Raw genomic sequence first — 17,894 nt, 5'->3', positions numbered from 1 at the left:
GGCTTGTAGCACTCAAGATAGTCATTCATTATACAAGGAAAGTTCATTTGAGATATTATATTTTTTGTTATGATGACTATCTATTACTAAAAGTTTCATTTAAAGAACAATTAATAGCCTTTGTCACCTTGCTAAAGGTTGATGTTACTCGTTTGTCCTTTCTAACTAGAGCTGTTGATAAAAGGCAGATGATCATGATAATGCGAAGCAAAGAGCAGGGAAATCAACAGGCAGTGGCTTCTTATTGTTTTATTGAATGGTTCTGTCAAAATGCCTGCAAGAGGATTCTCAGGATATCAATATCACCACACAAACATAAATTCATAAAGCTTTCTGCAGTGGAATCATATTTTTAAGATTTAGCTCAGGGTTTTCTATTCTTCAGCTCACTGGTGTTGAAGCAATTTTGTTGACATTTTCTGTAAGTGGATTAGGCTCACAGTCATTTGCCCAAAGCAGACAGATGGCTTCTTAAACAGAGTACCCTTGCAGAAATCTATCTTCTGGTATCTTCAGAAATATAACAGGTCTGTCACAAAAGATAATGTTTATCATTAATTTTTTTTGGTGACAGATGATTTCAGTTCATTTTAAATTTCTCATCTGGCTTAAATGAAGCAGCTGTTTTTTTTATTTCAGTCATGAGCAGCGCTTCCACATTTTACACTGAACAATGTTGTAACTTCTAAATTACAAAAAAATAAACTTCCAGAGGGGGAGGATTATAGGGTCTGGGATTCTCCAAGGTAAGTTCCCACATGAATGCAATTGTTACTCTTTTTATTTTAAACATTATGAGATTTTTCATGGGGCTAATGGGTGATCAGTCCTGAATTTTATTCTCAATAATGGTTTATTCCCCCTGACTTTACCAACTTGCTTTTTTAAGCTTCAAATTACTTTATGTTTCCTTACATTTTAGAAGGTAAAATACAGTAGACATCTGTAACATCTATAGATGTTTATAATGGTACTGATAGTGAAACATTGCATTTACTGAAAGCTTTAAATTTTCAGTTTATAGAATAATAGTAATAGCTAACAATCTTTAGAGTTTACCATGTATGCCAGGCATTGTTCTAAACGATTCACATGTATTCTGTCTCTTAATCTTGCTTTTAAACCTGGAGATGGGTACAATTATCATAGTCATTTTACAGATGAGGAAACTGAGACATCAAATGACCTGGCTAACGGTGGATTTTCATTCAAGGAGTCTAACAGGTGGCACAGTGTTCTTTAAAATGAAAACCAATCATCTTCTCCACACTTTCCCTACTCAGGAATCTTCTATCATTGCTTCTGTATTGCAAGTTTCTGAAAATTTGGCTCAGATTAAAAATATTATTCCAAACTCTGTACCCATATTGAAGGAAAAGGTCAGACATCAAAGTATGAGCATCAATGTAGTATTTATGCTAAGGACATTCACAAGGTTCTCTCGAGGACTTTTTATTCTTTTTTAAACCAAAAGAGTCTTAAGCTATTTTCTTCTTCTCTACATTTCTAAAATCTATTAGATGACAAGTGCAGCATAGCATGTAATGTACCTAAATACAAAGAAAAATAATGCAGTGAAAAAAAACCATCTGTTTCTGTCTGGAAAGCAGACGTTATTAGTTGTTTCCCTCATGCTTGTTTTTGTGCGAACCTGGGCAATATATTTATTTAGCTATCTTGAGACCACTTCTTCATCTATGTAGTTATGAAAATATTATAGCTATCCTTCAAAAATTTTAAATAATGACTAAGAGCTCTTACTTGGTGCAACAAAATGACACTGTCACTAAATTAAACTTTATTGAGTATTTTCCACTTTCAATGTTTTTTCCCCCAGTTTAAATTTCAAGGAAACAAATAAATTCTAAGTAATGAAATATAAGGAAAAATGGAATGTGTCAGACAATTTTGGTGCTGGGTCATAGAGGCAGTATACTTCTAGACCAATCTCCCATGCTATCTGTATCTGTAAGACTATAGGAGGATTAAAGACTCAAGGTGAGCATCAAAAGATCCTCACATCATATTCCACTGATTATAAGATGTCAGGAAAGAAACGAAGATGCCTCTCCATCTTTCAAGTTGTTGCTCAGTTGTCACTTTCACAGGGAAGCCTCGACTAATACCCTGGACTACCTGTTCTTGCAGCATCATGTTCCTTTAAGCACGTAGCACAACTTGCAATTAGGCATAAATTTGTTTTTGTGACTTTTTGATTTATGCCTGTATCCCTTACTAGATTTAAGTTTTATGTGGCCGGGGGTCATCTGTGCTCAACATGGTATCCCCAGATTCTAGCCTGATGGTTCTTATTAGGCACAGTACTGCCCCCTAGAGGGTGTTTAGGAACATTGTAGAGGTGACTTCCGGAGGGAGGGGGATTCTTCTCCCATTCAGTGGAAGAGGCCAGGAATGTTGGCTTTCCTACACTGTGCTGCTGCTGCTGCTGCTGCTGCTAAGTCGCTTCAGTCGTGTCCGACTCTGTGCGACCCCATAGACAGCAGCCCACCAGGATCCGCCATCCCTGGGATTCTCCAGGCAAGAACACTGGAGTGGGTTGCCATTTCCTTCTCCCCTACACTGTGCAGGATGGTGCAAAACAATGAAGAATTGCTCTACGTCCTCCAAGACTTTCTCGAGTCCTGCCTGACTGCACACTCTAAAATACAAATCAGAGGACTTTTGTAAATGTTTAACAAGAAGTTATGTGAAAGGCCCAGTACATGAGAAAGAGTTACTGAGAGGTAAACCAAAATGAATAAAGATATTGTTTCCAAATTATTGAATAATGTATTCACTCTGGGCATTCTGTCTACCTGACTGTATTTCTATAATTGTAATATTGGAACAAACTGAAGTGAGACACTGGTTTTGATTTGATACTTTGTTATTTTTGATAATCCATGATAAGCTTTCCACAGTATCCTGTGAAGTAGAAGCAGATATTATCAACCTCAAGGAAGATGTCCATTAGAGGTTCTTTTGAAGATCTGGCAAATTTGATGGGGTGTATGGAACATTATTTACTTCTTAACGAGTGAGATTATCACATTTTTCTCCATGGTGAGATTCTGTACTTGTCTTGACATATTATCCCTATCTTAACTAAGATTATTTCCTTCCTTCTTTTATTATATATAAGCAAGTCTGGTCTGTTGCCATTATTTGTTTATATACTAGTATCTATGTGGTACATCAGCATTGTCATTTTCCTGTATCTTATGTGTGTAGAAAGGCATCTGGTCCTGTTATCTCTCTTTAAATATAAATTAATCATATTAAGTAAGTACAAGTATCTATCTACCTCATTATGGTTTCCTGAATGCCTGCTTGGGTGTTTACATGTTGAAATACAAATTATTTTATTTTAAATGACCGTTTTTATTTTGGGCTGTGTGTATAGCTCAGTTGGTAAAGAATCCACCTGCAATGCAGGAGACCCCGGTTCAATTCCTAGGTTGGGAAGATCCTCTGGAGAAGGGATAGACTACCCACTCCAGTATTCTTAGGCTTTCCTGTGGCTCAGCTGGTAAAGAATCCGCCTGCAATGTGGGACATCTGGGTCCATGGACTCGAAAAAAAGAGTTGGACATGACTGAGTGACTGAACAAACAATAGTAATATATTATTAGTCTTTTATTTGGAGGAGGGCATGGCAACCCATTCCAGTATTCTTGCCTAGAGAATCCCCAGGGACAGAGGCGCTTGGTGGATTTCGGCCCATGGGGTCACAAAGAGTCGGACACAACTGAGCGACTAAGCACACAAGGAGAGTCTTTTATTTCTAGACTCTCACTTTTGTTCCATTGGTCTATGTGTCTTTTTATGACAGTACCATACTGTTTTGATTAGCTTTGTAATATAGTTTGAAATCAGATGTATGATGCCTCCAACTTTGTTCTCACTCAGGATTGCTTTGGCTATTTGTGGTCTTTTTTGTTCCGTATGAATTTTAGGGTTATTGTTTTCTTCTTGTGAAAAATGCCACTGGAATTTTGGTAGCGATCACATTGAATCTATGGATGGTTTTGGGTAATATGACCATCCTAGTAATTTTAATTCTGATCCATGATCATGGGATATCTTCCCATTTATTTGTGTTATCTTCCGTTTCTTTTATCAGTTCCTTTAGTTTTCAGTGTACAGATCTTTCACCTCCTATGTTAAATTTATTGCTAAGTATTTTATTATTTTTGATGCTATTGTAAATGGAATTATTTTATTTCTTTCTCTTCCTGATAGTTTATTGTAGGTGTATAGAAATACCACTGATTATATTTTTATGTTGATTTTGTATCCTGCACCTTTACTGAATTCACTAATCAGTTCTAGCAGTATTTTTATGGAGTCTTTAGGAGTTTCTGTATAAAACATCAGGTCATCATTTTGCTTCTTCTTTTCCAATTTGGATATCTTTTATTCCTTTTTCTTGCCTAATTGTTCTGGTTAAGTCTTCCAATACTCTGCTGAATAGAAATAGTGAGAGTGGGCACTCCTGTCTTGTTCCTGATCTTAGAAGAAAAACTTTCAACCTTTTACTGTTGACAGTTGGAACCAGACATGAAACAATGGACTGGTTCCAAAATGGGAAAGGATTACGCCAATATTGTATACTGTCACTCTGCTTATTTAACTTATATGCAGAGTACATAATGCGAAATGCTGGGCTGAATGTACACAAACTGGAATCAAGATTTCAGGGAGAAATATCAATAACTTAGATATACAGATGACACCACTCTTATGGTAGAAAGTGAAGAGGAACTGTAAAGCCTTTTGATGAAAGTGAAAGAGGAGAGTGAAAAAGCTGGCTTAAAACTCAGCATTCAAAAAACTAAGATCATGGCATCTGGTCCCATCACTTCATGGCAAGTAGATGGGGAAACAGTGACAGACTTTATTTTCTTGGGCTCCAAAATCACTGCAGATGGTGACAGTAGTCATGAAATTAAAAGACACTTGCTCCTTGGAGGAAAAGCTATGACGAACCTAGACAGGATATAAAAAAGCGGAGACATTACTTTGCTGACAAAGGTCTATCTAGTCAAAGCTATGGTTTTTCCAGTAGTCATGTACGGATGTGAGAGTTGGACCATAAAGAAAGCTGAGTGCCGAAGAACTGATGCTTTTGAACTGTGGTGTTGGAGAACACTCTTGTGAGTCCCTTGGACTGCAAGGAGATCCTATCAGTCAACCCTAAAGGAAATCAGCCCTGAATATTCATTGGAAGGACTGATGCTGAAGCTGAAGCGCCAATATTTTGGTCACCTGATGTGAAGAACTGACTCATTTGAAAAGACCCTGATTCTGGGAAAGATTGAAGGCAGGAGAAGAAGGGGATGACAGAGGATGAGATGGTTGGATGGCATCATCAACTGGATGGACATGAGTTTGAGCAAGTTCTGGGAGTTGGTGATGGTGTGCTGCAGTCCATAGGGTCACAAAGAGTCGAACATGACTGAACGACTGAACTGAACTGAACTAATGGTGTTACCTGTGGGCTTGTCACATATGTCCTTTTGTATATTAAAGTACATTCTATATATACTCAATTTATTGAGAGTTTTGTCATGAAATGATGTAGAATTTTGTCAAATGATTTTTATGCATCTGTTGAAATGATCATATAATTTTTATATTTCATTCTGTTAAAGTGACACAATTATGTTATTATTAGTGAGTAGTATTTAAATAATGTTAAACTACTTCATTTACATATAGGACTGTATATGTTTAAGTGTATTAGTCAATCAGTAGTGTCTGACTCTTTGTGACCCCATGGAGCCCACCAGGCTCCTCCGTCCATGGAATTCTTCAGGCAAGAATACTGGAATGAGTAGCCATTCCTTTCTCCAGGGGATCTTCCTGACCCAAGGCTCAAACCCAGGTCTTCTGCACTGCAAACAGATTCTTTACTGCCTGAACCACCAGGGAAGCCCAGTACTCTCTCTCTCTATATATATACATGCATACTCACATAATGACACAATAGTTGTCTACTCTATATTGAAAACTGCTTTAAAAAAATGGGTAATAAAAAGGTTGTTATTTGAGAAAGATGGGTGGAAAAAGAAAATCTTATTTGCCAGGTCTTAAAAGGTGATGGACAGGGAGGCCTGGCGTGCTGTGATTCATGGGGTCGCGGAGAGTCGGACACGACTGAGCGACTGAACTGAACTGAACTGAAAATATATGTCATCAAATTTAACTCTCAAACATAATTTTCATTATGCTGAATATTAATAGAGTATGACTTCATATTTTTTAGAACCTTTTATATGGTTGTTATTAAACAAGTCATTCTGTTTTATTCTTTAATGTTGTATGGCATTGAATTATTCTAAAATTTTTTTTTGAAATATCTTCTACATTTTGTAAATTATTCTTCTTTCAGATCTAGGTTCTCAGATACTAAAGATACTTACTTAGGTTCTGTTTCCATAATCTTCAGAGATATTTAATTAATTGGAGTTCTGACAAATACTAAAATGTGTCATAAGGATAAGTTAAAAAACTGAACTGTATAAAAATTATAAAATCTAATGGCTCAGGTAAACATGTCCAATGTAGTTCACTTTTTTCTTCCTATAAAAAGAAAATAGTTTAATTGCTTTATGTAATAAATATTTGAAAAGCAGTTTTTTTTTTTTTAAGTTCAGAGTTTCAGGAGAAGAGTAACACAAAAAGTTCCATTAAGTCAATACTCTTAGACCAGAACTACTCTTCAACTATTCATCTATATTTCTTGAATATTCATAGGGTAAAAATTCCAATTTTTAAGAGGCAAGTAGGATGCAGTTGAATATTTGGTTGATAAGCTCTTGAAAAATAATAAATCTGAGTACAGATTGTGAGATGGCTGGATGGCATCACCGACTCGATGGACGTGAGTTTAAGTGAACTCCAGGAGTTGGTGATGGACAGGGAGGCTTGGCGTGCTGTGATTCATGGCGTCGCAAAGAGTCGGACACGACTGAACAACTGAACTGAACTGAACTGATTGATAATTTTATGCAGTGAGAACTTCTGTTTTTGTGCAGTTGAGGTATTTTGTACATAATTTCCCTATGGCTGCATGTCTGTGCCTGTTACTCTTGCTAACATGTTGTGTACATTCTCCACATAACTAGGCTTTCGTTCTGGAGAGCAAGAATCCCAGGCCATTGTTGCACAGTTTTCCCCAATATTTCAGTAACGTAACATCAAGAGAGATATATCTGTTTTGACATCAACACGTTTTTGATTTGCTATTTTAATTTCTCAAATAAAGGACACTGTAATAGTTGTGTGTATCTCTTTGGAGCAAAACACACCTTTTAGATGATACAGAGATTCCTCAAAAGCATGCTTTTTGAACAGTTATTAACTGTGCACAGCCCGTTACAATATGGTCATGTCCACCAAATGGAGGTGGAACAAATAAAGAGGTACTAACACCCTCATACTATCTGTGGCCGATTTTTGCTGCAGTATTATCCAGGGGTGACTCTAGCTGTGGGTGTTGACACTCACGTGGGTAGAATTTCAGGGGAATCTGTCTGCCGTTGAGTGTGTGATGACAAATAGCCACACAAGCCTGCCTGGCGACAGTGTTGCATTTGTTTATGGATGTCGTTGTGAATACGTGAGGGCCTCTCCATTCCCAGAGTCTTGATTAACTGCTTTAAATATTTGTGGTGTACTCTGAGACAACCCACGCATTTCCTTCACACATGGCAAGGACACTAGTTATAATGTTCGACTGCTCTTTCATGCACTGATATCACAAGGAATTGTGCAGTTCATGGGAAAAATGGATATTAAAGATCATGGATGTCTTTTGTAAGTTACTCTGCCAGAATGTGGCCAAAACAGTCTATTTTAGACTTTTCAAACAGTGAAGGGAAACTGCATTTCTTAGTATGAGCAGGAATAGCACAAACTCTAAATGTCTTTTGATAGATTCTAAAATGTATTGTTATATATAGCTAGTAGCTGACTCGCATTTAGAATTCTAGCCTTTTTTATGGTTTTGAGATAATGGGTACAAATTGGTTTATGTTTAGTATATTGTACTCAAGAAGTATTAGCTTCTGTTTAGCATTGCAATAGCATTTTTAAGTTTGTAAATTTTTTTTATTGTGGCAAAAGTCACATAATGTAAAACATACTATTTTAACCATATTTAACTATACAGTTCAGCAGCTCTAAGTACATTCACATTGTTGTGCACCTCTCACCATCATCCATCTCCCGAATTTTTCACTTCCCTAAACTGAAACTCTGTCCCCATTAAACACTAACTCCCCATCCCCCTCCCCATTCACCCCCTACCTCCTGGGCCCTTACATCTACCAATGTGCTTTTGGACTCTATGAATTTATCTATTCTAGGTACCTCGTGTAAGTGGAATCAAACAGTATTTTCACCTAATGTATATTGGAATGCATTTTTAAGGTTAGCTTACTATGTGTCCTACAAATAGATTGTGCCTTCTTTCACCCCTGCCCACCTGCCCGCCCAGGCTATGCATTAGGGTCTCATTAGTTATCTCTCTTAGGCTAAGTTGCTTCAGTTGTGTCTGACTCTTTGTGGCACTATGAACCGTAGCCTGCCAGGCTCCTCTGTCCTTGGGATTCTCCAGGCATGAATTCTGGAGTGGATTGTCATGCCCTCCTCCAGGGGATCTTCCAAGCCCAGGGATCGAACCCTGGTCTCTTACAGCTCCTGAATTGGCAGGTGGGTTCTTTACCACTATCACCACCTGGGAAGCCCATAGTAATATATAATCATTCCCAATATGCCAATTCATCCCATCCTCTTTTTCCCCCCTTGGTGTCCATACATTTGTTCTCTACATCTGTGTGTCTATTTCTGCTTTTTATTGTCAGTAATAATTTGTTAGTAGTAATAAAAATTGTGGTGGCATGGTAGTATATCAGTCCCATTTGTAATCTAAATGCATCACATATTTCTTGATTTCTAGATAATGTATTTTAACTGCAATTTAATGATGTTGGAAAGATTTGGTTATGAATGCTTAATGTATCTTTTTTAAAAAAAACTCATTAATCATTACTAAATTATAGATTCAAATTTCTGTAGTGATTTATGGTTTTCTATGATTCTAAGTGTTACTCTTTAAGTGTGTTGGGATTTCTATGGACTCTGATATTTGGAAGCCAAATAACCATGGAAGTCATTGTTGTTGGGGCTTTTATAGTCCTCTTGTCTCATCAGCATCAGTCTGCCTGAGATGCCCTTTATTACTTTTACTTTTCTTCAGATTGAAGCAGTCCTCATGTTTTCCCCTGAAGCGTCCCTAGTACCGGAGGAGAGATGCTAAACGTTCCCATGAGATTGCTTGTATATTGAAATGCTGGCAACAGCTTGACATTTCTTTCAAGTTGAGTATTCAATGGTCAGATTGTCCATTAATTGTTCATTCCAGGCCATTACAATTTCAGATTTATTTTCCTAAGAGACGTTATGCTTTATATACCACCAAGTAAAATGAATTCTCTTGGGCTTCTCTCCTTTCTGCCTTTCTCCCAAGACCTCTGTTGGAGGAGAATTTCTAAGTATACTCTTTAGAAAAGGCCAGTTATAATACTCCCTAAATGAATACTACACACTAGTATCTTTAATTGACTTAGCTAAGTGATCTATGCCAGAAAATTTGGAAAACTCAGCAGTGGCCACAGGACTGGAAAAGGTCAGTCTTCATCCCAATCCCAAAGAAAGGCAATGCCAAAGAATGCTCAAATTACTGCACAATTGCATCTCACCTGCATTGCATCTCAACTGCACAACTCATCTCACACGCTAGTAAAGTAATGATCAAAATTCTCCAAGCCAGGCTTCAGCAATATGTGAACCGTGAACTTCCAGATGTTCAAGCTGGTTTTAGAAAAGGCAGAGGAACCAGAGATCGAATGCCAACATCCGCTGGATCATCGAAAAAGCAAGAGAGTTCCAGAGAAACATCTATTTCTGCTGTATTGACTATGCCAAAGTCTTTGACAGTGTGGATCACAATAAACTGTGGAACATTCTGAAAGAGATGGGAATACCAGACCACCTGACCTGCCTCTTGAGAAACCTGTATGCAGGTCAGGAAGCAACAGTTAGAACTGGACATAGAACAACAGACTGGTTCCAAATAGGAAAAGGAGTATGTCAAGGCTGTATATTGTCACCCTGCTTATTTAACTTCTATGCAGAGTACATCATGAGAAATGCTGGGCTAGAAGAAGCCCAAGCTGGAATCAAGACTGCTGGGAGAAATATCAATAACCTCAGATATGCAGATGACACCACCCTTATGGCAGAAAGTGAAGAGGAACTAAAAAGCCTCTTGATGAAAGTGAAAGAGGAAAGTGAAAAAATGGGCTTAAAGCTCAACATTCAGAAAACTAAGATCATGGCATTTGGTCCCATCACTTCATGGGAAATAGATGGGGAAACAGTGGAAACAGTGTCAGATTGTATTTTGGGGGGCTCCACAATCACTGCAGATGTTTATTGCAGCCATGAAATTAAAAGACACTTACTCCTTGGAGGAAAGTTATGATCAACTTAGACAACTTATTAAAAAGCAGAGACATTACTTTGCCAAAAAAGGTCCGTCTAGTCAAGGCTATGGTTTTCCAGTGGTCATGTATGGATGTGAGAGTTGGACTGTGAAGAAAGCTGATCGCCAAAGAATTGATGCTTTTGAACTGTGGTGTTGGAGAAGACTCTTGAGAGTCCCTTGGACGGCAAGGAGATCCAATCAGTCCATTCTAAAGGCGATCAATCCTGGGTGTTCATTGGAAGGACTGATGCTAAAGCTGAAACTCCAATTCTTTGGCCACCTCATATGAAGAGTTGACTCATTGGAAAAGACTCTGATGCTGGGAGGGACTGGGGGCAGGAGGAGAAGGGGACGACAGAGAATGAGATGGCTGGATGGCATCACCGACTCTGTGGACATGAGTTTGAGTGAACTCCGGGAGTTGGTGATGGACAGGGAGGCCTGGCGTGCTGTGATTCATGGGGTTGCAAAGAGTCGGACACGACTCAGCAACTGAACTGAACTGAAGTGATCTAAATACCTAATATATCTTGTGGGAAATGATACACATGACAGAGCTATTTCAAGGGAAGAGATATGGTATAAGCTGGCTAGTTTGGAGGAGTTTGAGAGGGAGTGTGATGGAGTAGAGAAAGGGTGCTAGTTGGTCAATAGAAATCACAGCACTGAAAAGGAATGACAAAATGGGGGTTGTTAACAATAAACTTCACCATCTTTACAGTTTTGCCTAGAATGAGTCTTTTCTGGTTCTGCTTATTTAATCAAGAGGACTCAAGGAGTTTAGTCACAGAACACAAAGACGACCTCTCTGCTTTCTTCTTAAAAATAAAATTGAAAACAGTATTTTTACATTAATATTTAAGTGTAAATATTAATAATGTAGTCTTTCATTTTTCTTGTTCTATTAGTTAATAGATTAAATTTTCTTTTAATATTTTTTACCTGCCTATATCATGTACCTAGGACTTGTTGTCTCTTAGTTATCCAGAGATGATGTCCTTGTGTTTTTGTGTGCTGGCATAAGCTGTCTTTTCCAATTGGCCTTTGTTTTCCAGAGAAAGTGACTTCTGTTTACCAGAACTGACACAGTCTGGCTTTTAGGCCTGGATGCCACTTCTCAGAACCGATGAGATGACATTGTGGCTGATTAATTAGATGTGTTTCATAACCTGCTGCCAGAAAAGAGATATGAGAGCATTATGCATTAGTATTATCAAGCTTGATATTTTTGTGTATTTCACTGTTCTCTTGCAATTAGGAAAGATGCCAGCTTTGCTTTTGTCATGCTTTAAAAATGCTTGATGAAAATTTCAACACTAAGAGAAAAGGGAGCACTTAAAACTAATACTCTGAAAATGAGTGTGGGTATAATCTGTTTATTAATACAGTTTGTTTTTTTAAAGGGATGTTTGCATTTGTAAAAGCAGTAGCAGTATACATATCTCAGTAAAAACAAACCCTTATGGATGCATTTTAAACAAGTTGGTAAAATTTATATTAAAATGTGCATAACATCAGGACATTTATTTAGTAGTGGTGGTGGTGGTTTAGTCACTAAGTCATGTCCAGCTCTTGTGACCCCATGGACAGAGGAGCCTGACAAGCTACAGTCCGTGGAATTCTCCAGGCAAAAATACTGGAATGGGTTGCCATTTCTCACTATTTAGTAGTTGAGTATGTCGATTGCTTTTCATATCGCCTAATAGCATATTTACCTGTGATTAGTTAAACAGCTTTTCAACATATTTTCTTTAATCTTTGAAACTATGAGGAAGGAATAAGAATGTTTTCATTATTTTTACAAGAGATAAAATGGCATAGGGAGAAATTGTTGGAACTAAAAATACAACTAAGATCCTCTGACTTTTGTCCCTGCCAGCATATCGTGGTGCATCTTATCTTCCTGACTATAGATCCCATCTCTAAGTTCTGTGCCACCTGGGAAATGATTGTCTTTTTATCTGTCTTGTTTCCAAGGGAAACAATGACTGGGAGGCTTTAATGTGCTTTGTAGAGTGCACAACTTGTCTTGAAGAGATGCCATATCATGTAGTGGTTAAGGCTACAGACTGGAGTCAACTGCAAGACTTTATTTCAACCCCAGCTCTACCACTTAGCAGCTGTGCGACTCTGGGAATGAGGACAATTCTGGGCCTCTATTTGTTTTATCACTTTAAACTTAAAATAAGAAAAATGCCTAGTTTGTGGGGATGCTGTGACAATTGAATAATGAACATATATAAAGCATGAAGAAGGATAAACACAGAGAGCAAGCAGTTTGTATATTATATTATTATTATTAATGCTTAAGGACTGCATTTTCAAGGTGGATAGGACTTTCTTTTTAACGTTCAGAGGGTGCTTATTATTGTCTATACTCCCCAAGTTCTGTTGGTGTAGTGTGTATTTTTCCCTTTGAAAATCCCTCTATGTCCTAGAGTGTTCAGTCTCCAGTCTAGTCTTAGTCTAAATTCTAAGTGTGGTGTGTGAAATACGGTAGGCCTCCCAGGTAGTGCTAATGGTAAAGAACCTGCCTGCCAATGCAGAAGACATAAGAAATGCAGGTTTGATCCCTGGGACGGAAAGATCCCCTGGAGGAGGGTATGACAACCCATTCCATATTCTTGCCTGGAGAATCCCATGGACAGAGGAGCCTGGCAGTCTACAGTCCATTGGGTCGCACAAAGTCAGACACGACTGAATTTACTTAGCACACAGGCACACCATAACAAAAATATTAGGCAAAGCCTTACTTTACTCATCCTATGTGTTTAAAAGTGTTGTTTGAAGAATTGAGCTATTATGACATGAGATGGAATTGGCAAGTGCTTGTACAGATTTTGAGGAAATATTCCAAAGCATTTTAAATACAAGCTTTCTCATATACCCTGAGGTGAAAGCCTTCATCAAATTAAAGAGAGCAAACAGCATATCATGCATAAAATAGATGACTTATCTTTTCTCGGAGTCTCTGCTTTATAGAGAAACTCTCCAGCAGCTCGTGTAACCTCCAGTTTCAAGGTCATACTCTCAGGCATTGTGAGAATGAAGCCAGGAGACAGAACTGCTTCCTCTTTTGTCTGTACCCTGTAGAGACATGTTCTGGCTTCCCCTTACTTACTTCTTTAGCCTCCTGGGTCAGTGTCAGCATACATACTTGATCATCACAGCAATGAACTAAAATAAGACAAAAGATAATGGAAAAAGATCACTCAGGCTCTGATATAACTGACAATGGATGATTCCCTGTGATCTTTGTTTGCTTTTTTGTTTTGATTGACACACTAAGCCTCCAGAGCTTCTCCTCCATCAATGAGATGGGAACATTGTTTTGAGGATAATGGAAGAGATAGAAGGAATGTGGGTAACCTGGAACTTATCAGATTGCAAACTGCAGTGATGATGCACTGTATTAAAGAAAGAAACAAAAAACAGCAGCTCACCAAGCATAAGGGTGTGTGATTTACCTTATGGAAGATATTTTGCTTTGTAAGCCCTTGTACACCAAGGAGCTGATTTAATTTTCAGTTCTTTGAGGAAGAGCTTCTTTCCTTGTTTTCTCCCAAGCTTACGAGTGCTGGGCTGGGTGGGACAGGAGTTGTAGCAATGTGCAAAGTCTCAAACCCTGGTGATGGAAGGACTGAGTGTCCTCGGTACATTCAGAGGAGGGTGTTTCCTCCCATGGGAATCTCAAGGAGGCTGCCAGCAACCACAGAACCAATGGTGAAAGCTCAGGTTGAGGTTCTTGAGTTAAATTACAAAGACCCTCAATAATGCAAGAAAAGAATGTGGCCTAAACCTGGCAAAAGGGGGCTCTCAAGTCCGAGTCTGTTTCCTCGCTGAGCAATAGCAGAAAGCATATAGAATGACGTCACTCAGAATCTTCCTGGCCTGTAACTGTTTTCTTTGATGTTTATTTCTGCTTGTTTGTAGGGCCAGGGAGACCTGTTGAAGAACGCCAAGAATGAAGCCATAGAAAACATGAAGCAGATCCAGCTGGCGTGCTTGTCTTGTGGCCTCAGTAAAGCCCCCAGCAGCGGTGCAGAGGTGAAGAGTAAGCGCAGCCTGGAGGCCATAGAGGAGAAGGAGAGCTGTGAGGACAATGGGAAGCTGTGACCCGAGCGGCAGCAATGCCTTCACTTAGCCTTCCTGCCAAGGACTCTGGTTTTCCCTTCTAATTTTCTTCCTTGAAGATTTTTAGAAGTTCACAAGAAGATGCTCTCTATGGGATATTGGACATAAACAGATATTTTCACAGCGTCAGTATTTTAATGTAGTTAATTTATCTAAGTTAAAACCTCTAGTAGCAGTGTTTTAAAATTCTGAGATGTGTGTGTACACACTCATGTATGGATGTGGGTGGAAGTGTGTGTATGTGTGTATGTGTGTGAGAGAGAGAGAAATAAAAGAGGGAGCAGAAAAGAAAGAGAGAGATGGGAAGGGGAGAGGTAGGTTGAGATTCTGTTAAAATATGTTTTGTGTCACATTATTCATTTGGTAAGTTATTATCATTTGGGGACAAATTCATTAATCTGAAATTCTAAAGAGCACTTACTGTAACCTGTTGCTGTGTTTAATTTTACTCTCTACCTTTGTCATTTAATTTAGAGATCTTAACATAGCTTATTGTGGAAGGAAGCCAAAGTTACTAATGCATAGATGTTTTAATAGATTAAATATAGACTAGACAAATTCCTAAGAATCACAGTAGAAATAAAAGTGAATGAAAGCTAAACAATTGATCAGAATTTCTGGAGGATCAGTTAGTGAACTCTTTAAAATATTTATTAAATAAAAACAATTTTTAGAAAGCTTTTTGTAGTTTACTAAACAGATGTGATTTCATTTTAAAAGCTGATCATAAGTGAATTTATACCCACCCACTCTGAAACACAGTGAAAACTCTGTTGAGATTAGAATTTTGATGTGATAATAATATTCAGTTATGAAATTTCAAGGTTGAGATTTGAAAGAATGTCTCATTCTTCCAAACTGGGGATCTAGCATTCATTTTCTCTAACAAACATGGGCAGAGAGGAGGTCTTGGCTTTCATTGCATTTAATTTATAGTACTAAATTTAAAGACATTGTCCAAACAATATCATATCATCATCTTGAGATGATATAAATTCGGTGCATCAGATAACATTGTGATGATTTAAGGACTAACTGATTACAAAAATCTATTATATAATTTTAACACATGCAGAAAAACATACACGCCAGAAAAGCAAATGACTAATTCGGGTACATTTATAATTGCATCCAGATAATTTTTATCCTAATATCTTCATAAAGTACTTGAGTATAATATGTTTGTTACCTCCAACAGGACTAAATGTTCTATGGTTATGAAAATTTATTTATTTAAAACATTGCTTTTATTTTGAAAAGCTTCTTAATTAATTTGGTTAACAAATATGCTAATTTGGGGGAAGCTAGGGAAGATCATTGTTGAAATTTTGCAAATATAAACATCTTCTATGGCTACTGTGTTAAGTTATTTCTGACTTCTTAACACTATTATGTTTATGTTGCACATTACTGAGAGAGTAAAGATATAAAACAACACTTTTATTGTTCTCTTTTATTGGAAATTAATTGAAAAAGGAGCGATAATGAGATAATGAGAATAAGTTATTATATCAAAAATATCTTACAGAATATACGTCCATGGACCAGATATGATGATATTTCTCCTTAGGTTTAAAACTGGGTGCTTAAAAAGCACACAAGTTTATTTGAAGGTAGGTTTCCAATGGTATACAGTAACCAGAAAAAGTGTCCTTACCCTCCATTGTAAAAAATACTTACCCTGCAGTGTAGTTACAAGGAATAGTGGAACACGGGTATCTAAGTCCCTTATGATGAAAAAGAGGCAATATAGATAGAAACAAAACCTTCCTTCCATCAGCCAATTGGTTGGTTTCACCTGTGGACTGCTTCACCTCCCTGAATTCCTTGTGGAAAGATCCGTGCCTTTACCAGAGACGAGAAGACAAGCTAAAGGGTGGCAGACTTTCAAAGAATATTTATTCATGTATTTATTTTAGGGTCGAATCCAATCTTCAGAGTGGCTTCTCTGGTTTATTCCATGTGTCCTGAGGCTCCACGCACACTTAGGCTCTACCCAGATATTCTTGAGAACATGATACCACTCTACCTCATCTAATGCTACTTCTGTGGGCAGCCACACTCTTCTCCATTGTGTTGGGTATCCCTGGTAGGCAGGGAGTGACGTGTGGGGCAGGGAGTTGCAAGGGAAGAGGTCTTACCTTTTGGCGGAATAACAAAAACAAACGTACCAACCTTTCTTCATTACTGTATTCTACAAGTGTCTGTTTTCTTTTCAAACTTGAACAGCAGTGGAAAAAGCCCGTTTCTCTCCACTTAGTTTTTGGGGATGCTAGGAAGGCAGTGTGGAAGATATTAATTCTGTTTTTGTTTATTAATTTTTACATTACCAAGGGGATTTGAGGTAGAGATGGTAGGTATTATCATTGACATTTTACAGGTGAGAAAGCCCAAGGCCACTGATACATTGAATGGAAGAATTGACTTTCAATTATGGTCTGTTTATGTGCAAGAATATTTGCTCAGTGATTTTGATTATTTTAATTCTCAAAAATTTAAACTAAACTATTAACTCTTTGCTTTATAATCACAAATAAAAAAAACTTCATGTTATTTTCTTACAGTAAAATATTAATGTATAAAAAATAAAAAAAGAAAATCTCCCAATATACCTTTAGATTTATACCAGTTATACCCCTTAGACACTGTTTAGCATTTCTTTATGTATATAAATATGCTTTTCATTTTAGCAAAAGTGATATCATATTATAGAAGCTGTTTTGTAACAGGCTTTTTACAGCAATAAAAGCAATACATCCTGAATATCTTTCTGTGTCAACAATATGCATGTACCTTGGAACTGTCAGCCTTTGAATTGATAATAGTCCATACATGACATATTTTATTTGGTCACTGAATCTTTTTCAATTTTTTTTAAACAATAGACAACTTTTAAACATGAGGAGATTTCACATAAAAATTTCAGTTTTTTACTTCACTTAAAATATTGGCTATACTGACAACATGAGACCCTCCCCCACTTCTTAGTTCAGTTCAGTTCAGTTCAGTCGCTCAGTCGTGTCTGACTCTTTGCGACCCCATGAATCACAGCACGCCAGGTCTCCCTGTCCATCACCAACTCCCGGAGTTCACTCAAACTCACCTCCATCGAGTCCGTGATGCCATCCAGCCATCTCATTCTCTGTCGTCCCTGTCTCCTCCCACCCCCAATCCCTCCCAGCATCAGATCTTTTCCAGTGAGTCA

The 17,894-nt window shown here is 37.7% G+C and overlaps 1 protein-coding gene across 2 annotated transcripts in view; it reads left to right on the top strand.

Annotated features, from left to right (window-relative positions):
* PLCL1 (phospholipase C like 1 (inactive)) overlaps window positions 1-14,989 on the top strand; it is a 369,453-nt gene extending 354,464 nt beyond the window's left edge. For both annotated transcript variants that reach the window (XM_055397811.2, XM_088828575.1), the window contains exon 6: window positions 14,489-14,989. In XM_055397811.2, coding sequence (XP_055253786.1) covers window positions 14,489-14,671 — 183 coding nt within the window. In that variant the 3' untranslated portion in view covers window positions 14,672-14,989. The remainder of the gene's footprint in view (window positions 1-14,488) is intronic.
* The last annotated feature ends 2,905 nt before the right edge of the window (window positions 14,990-17,894 follow it).

Source organism: Moschus berezovskii, chromosome 2, assembly GCF_049115385.1.
Source record: "Moschus berezovskii isolate FMDL1 chromosome 2, NW_MosBer_1.0, whole genome shotgun sequence".
In the NCBI taxonomy this organism is placed as follows: domain Eukaryota; kingdom Metazoa; phylum Chordata; class Mammalia; order Artiodactyla; family Moschidae; genus Moschus; species Moschus berezovskii.
This window is presented reverse-complemented; position numbering and strand designations above follow the sequence as displayed.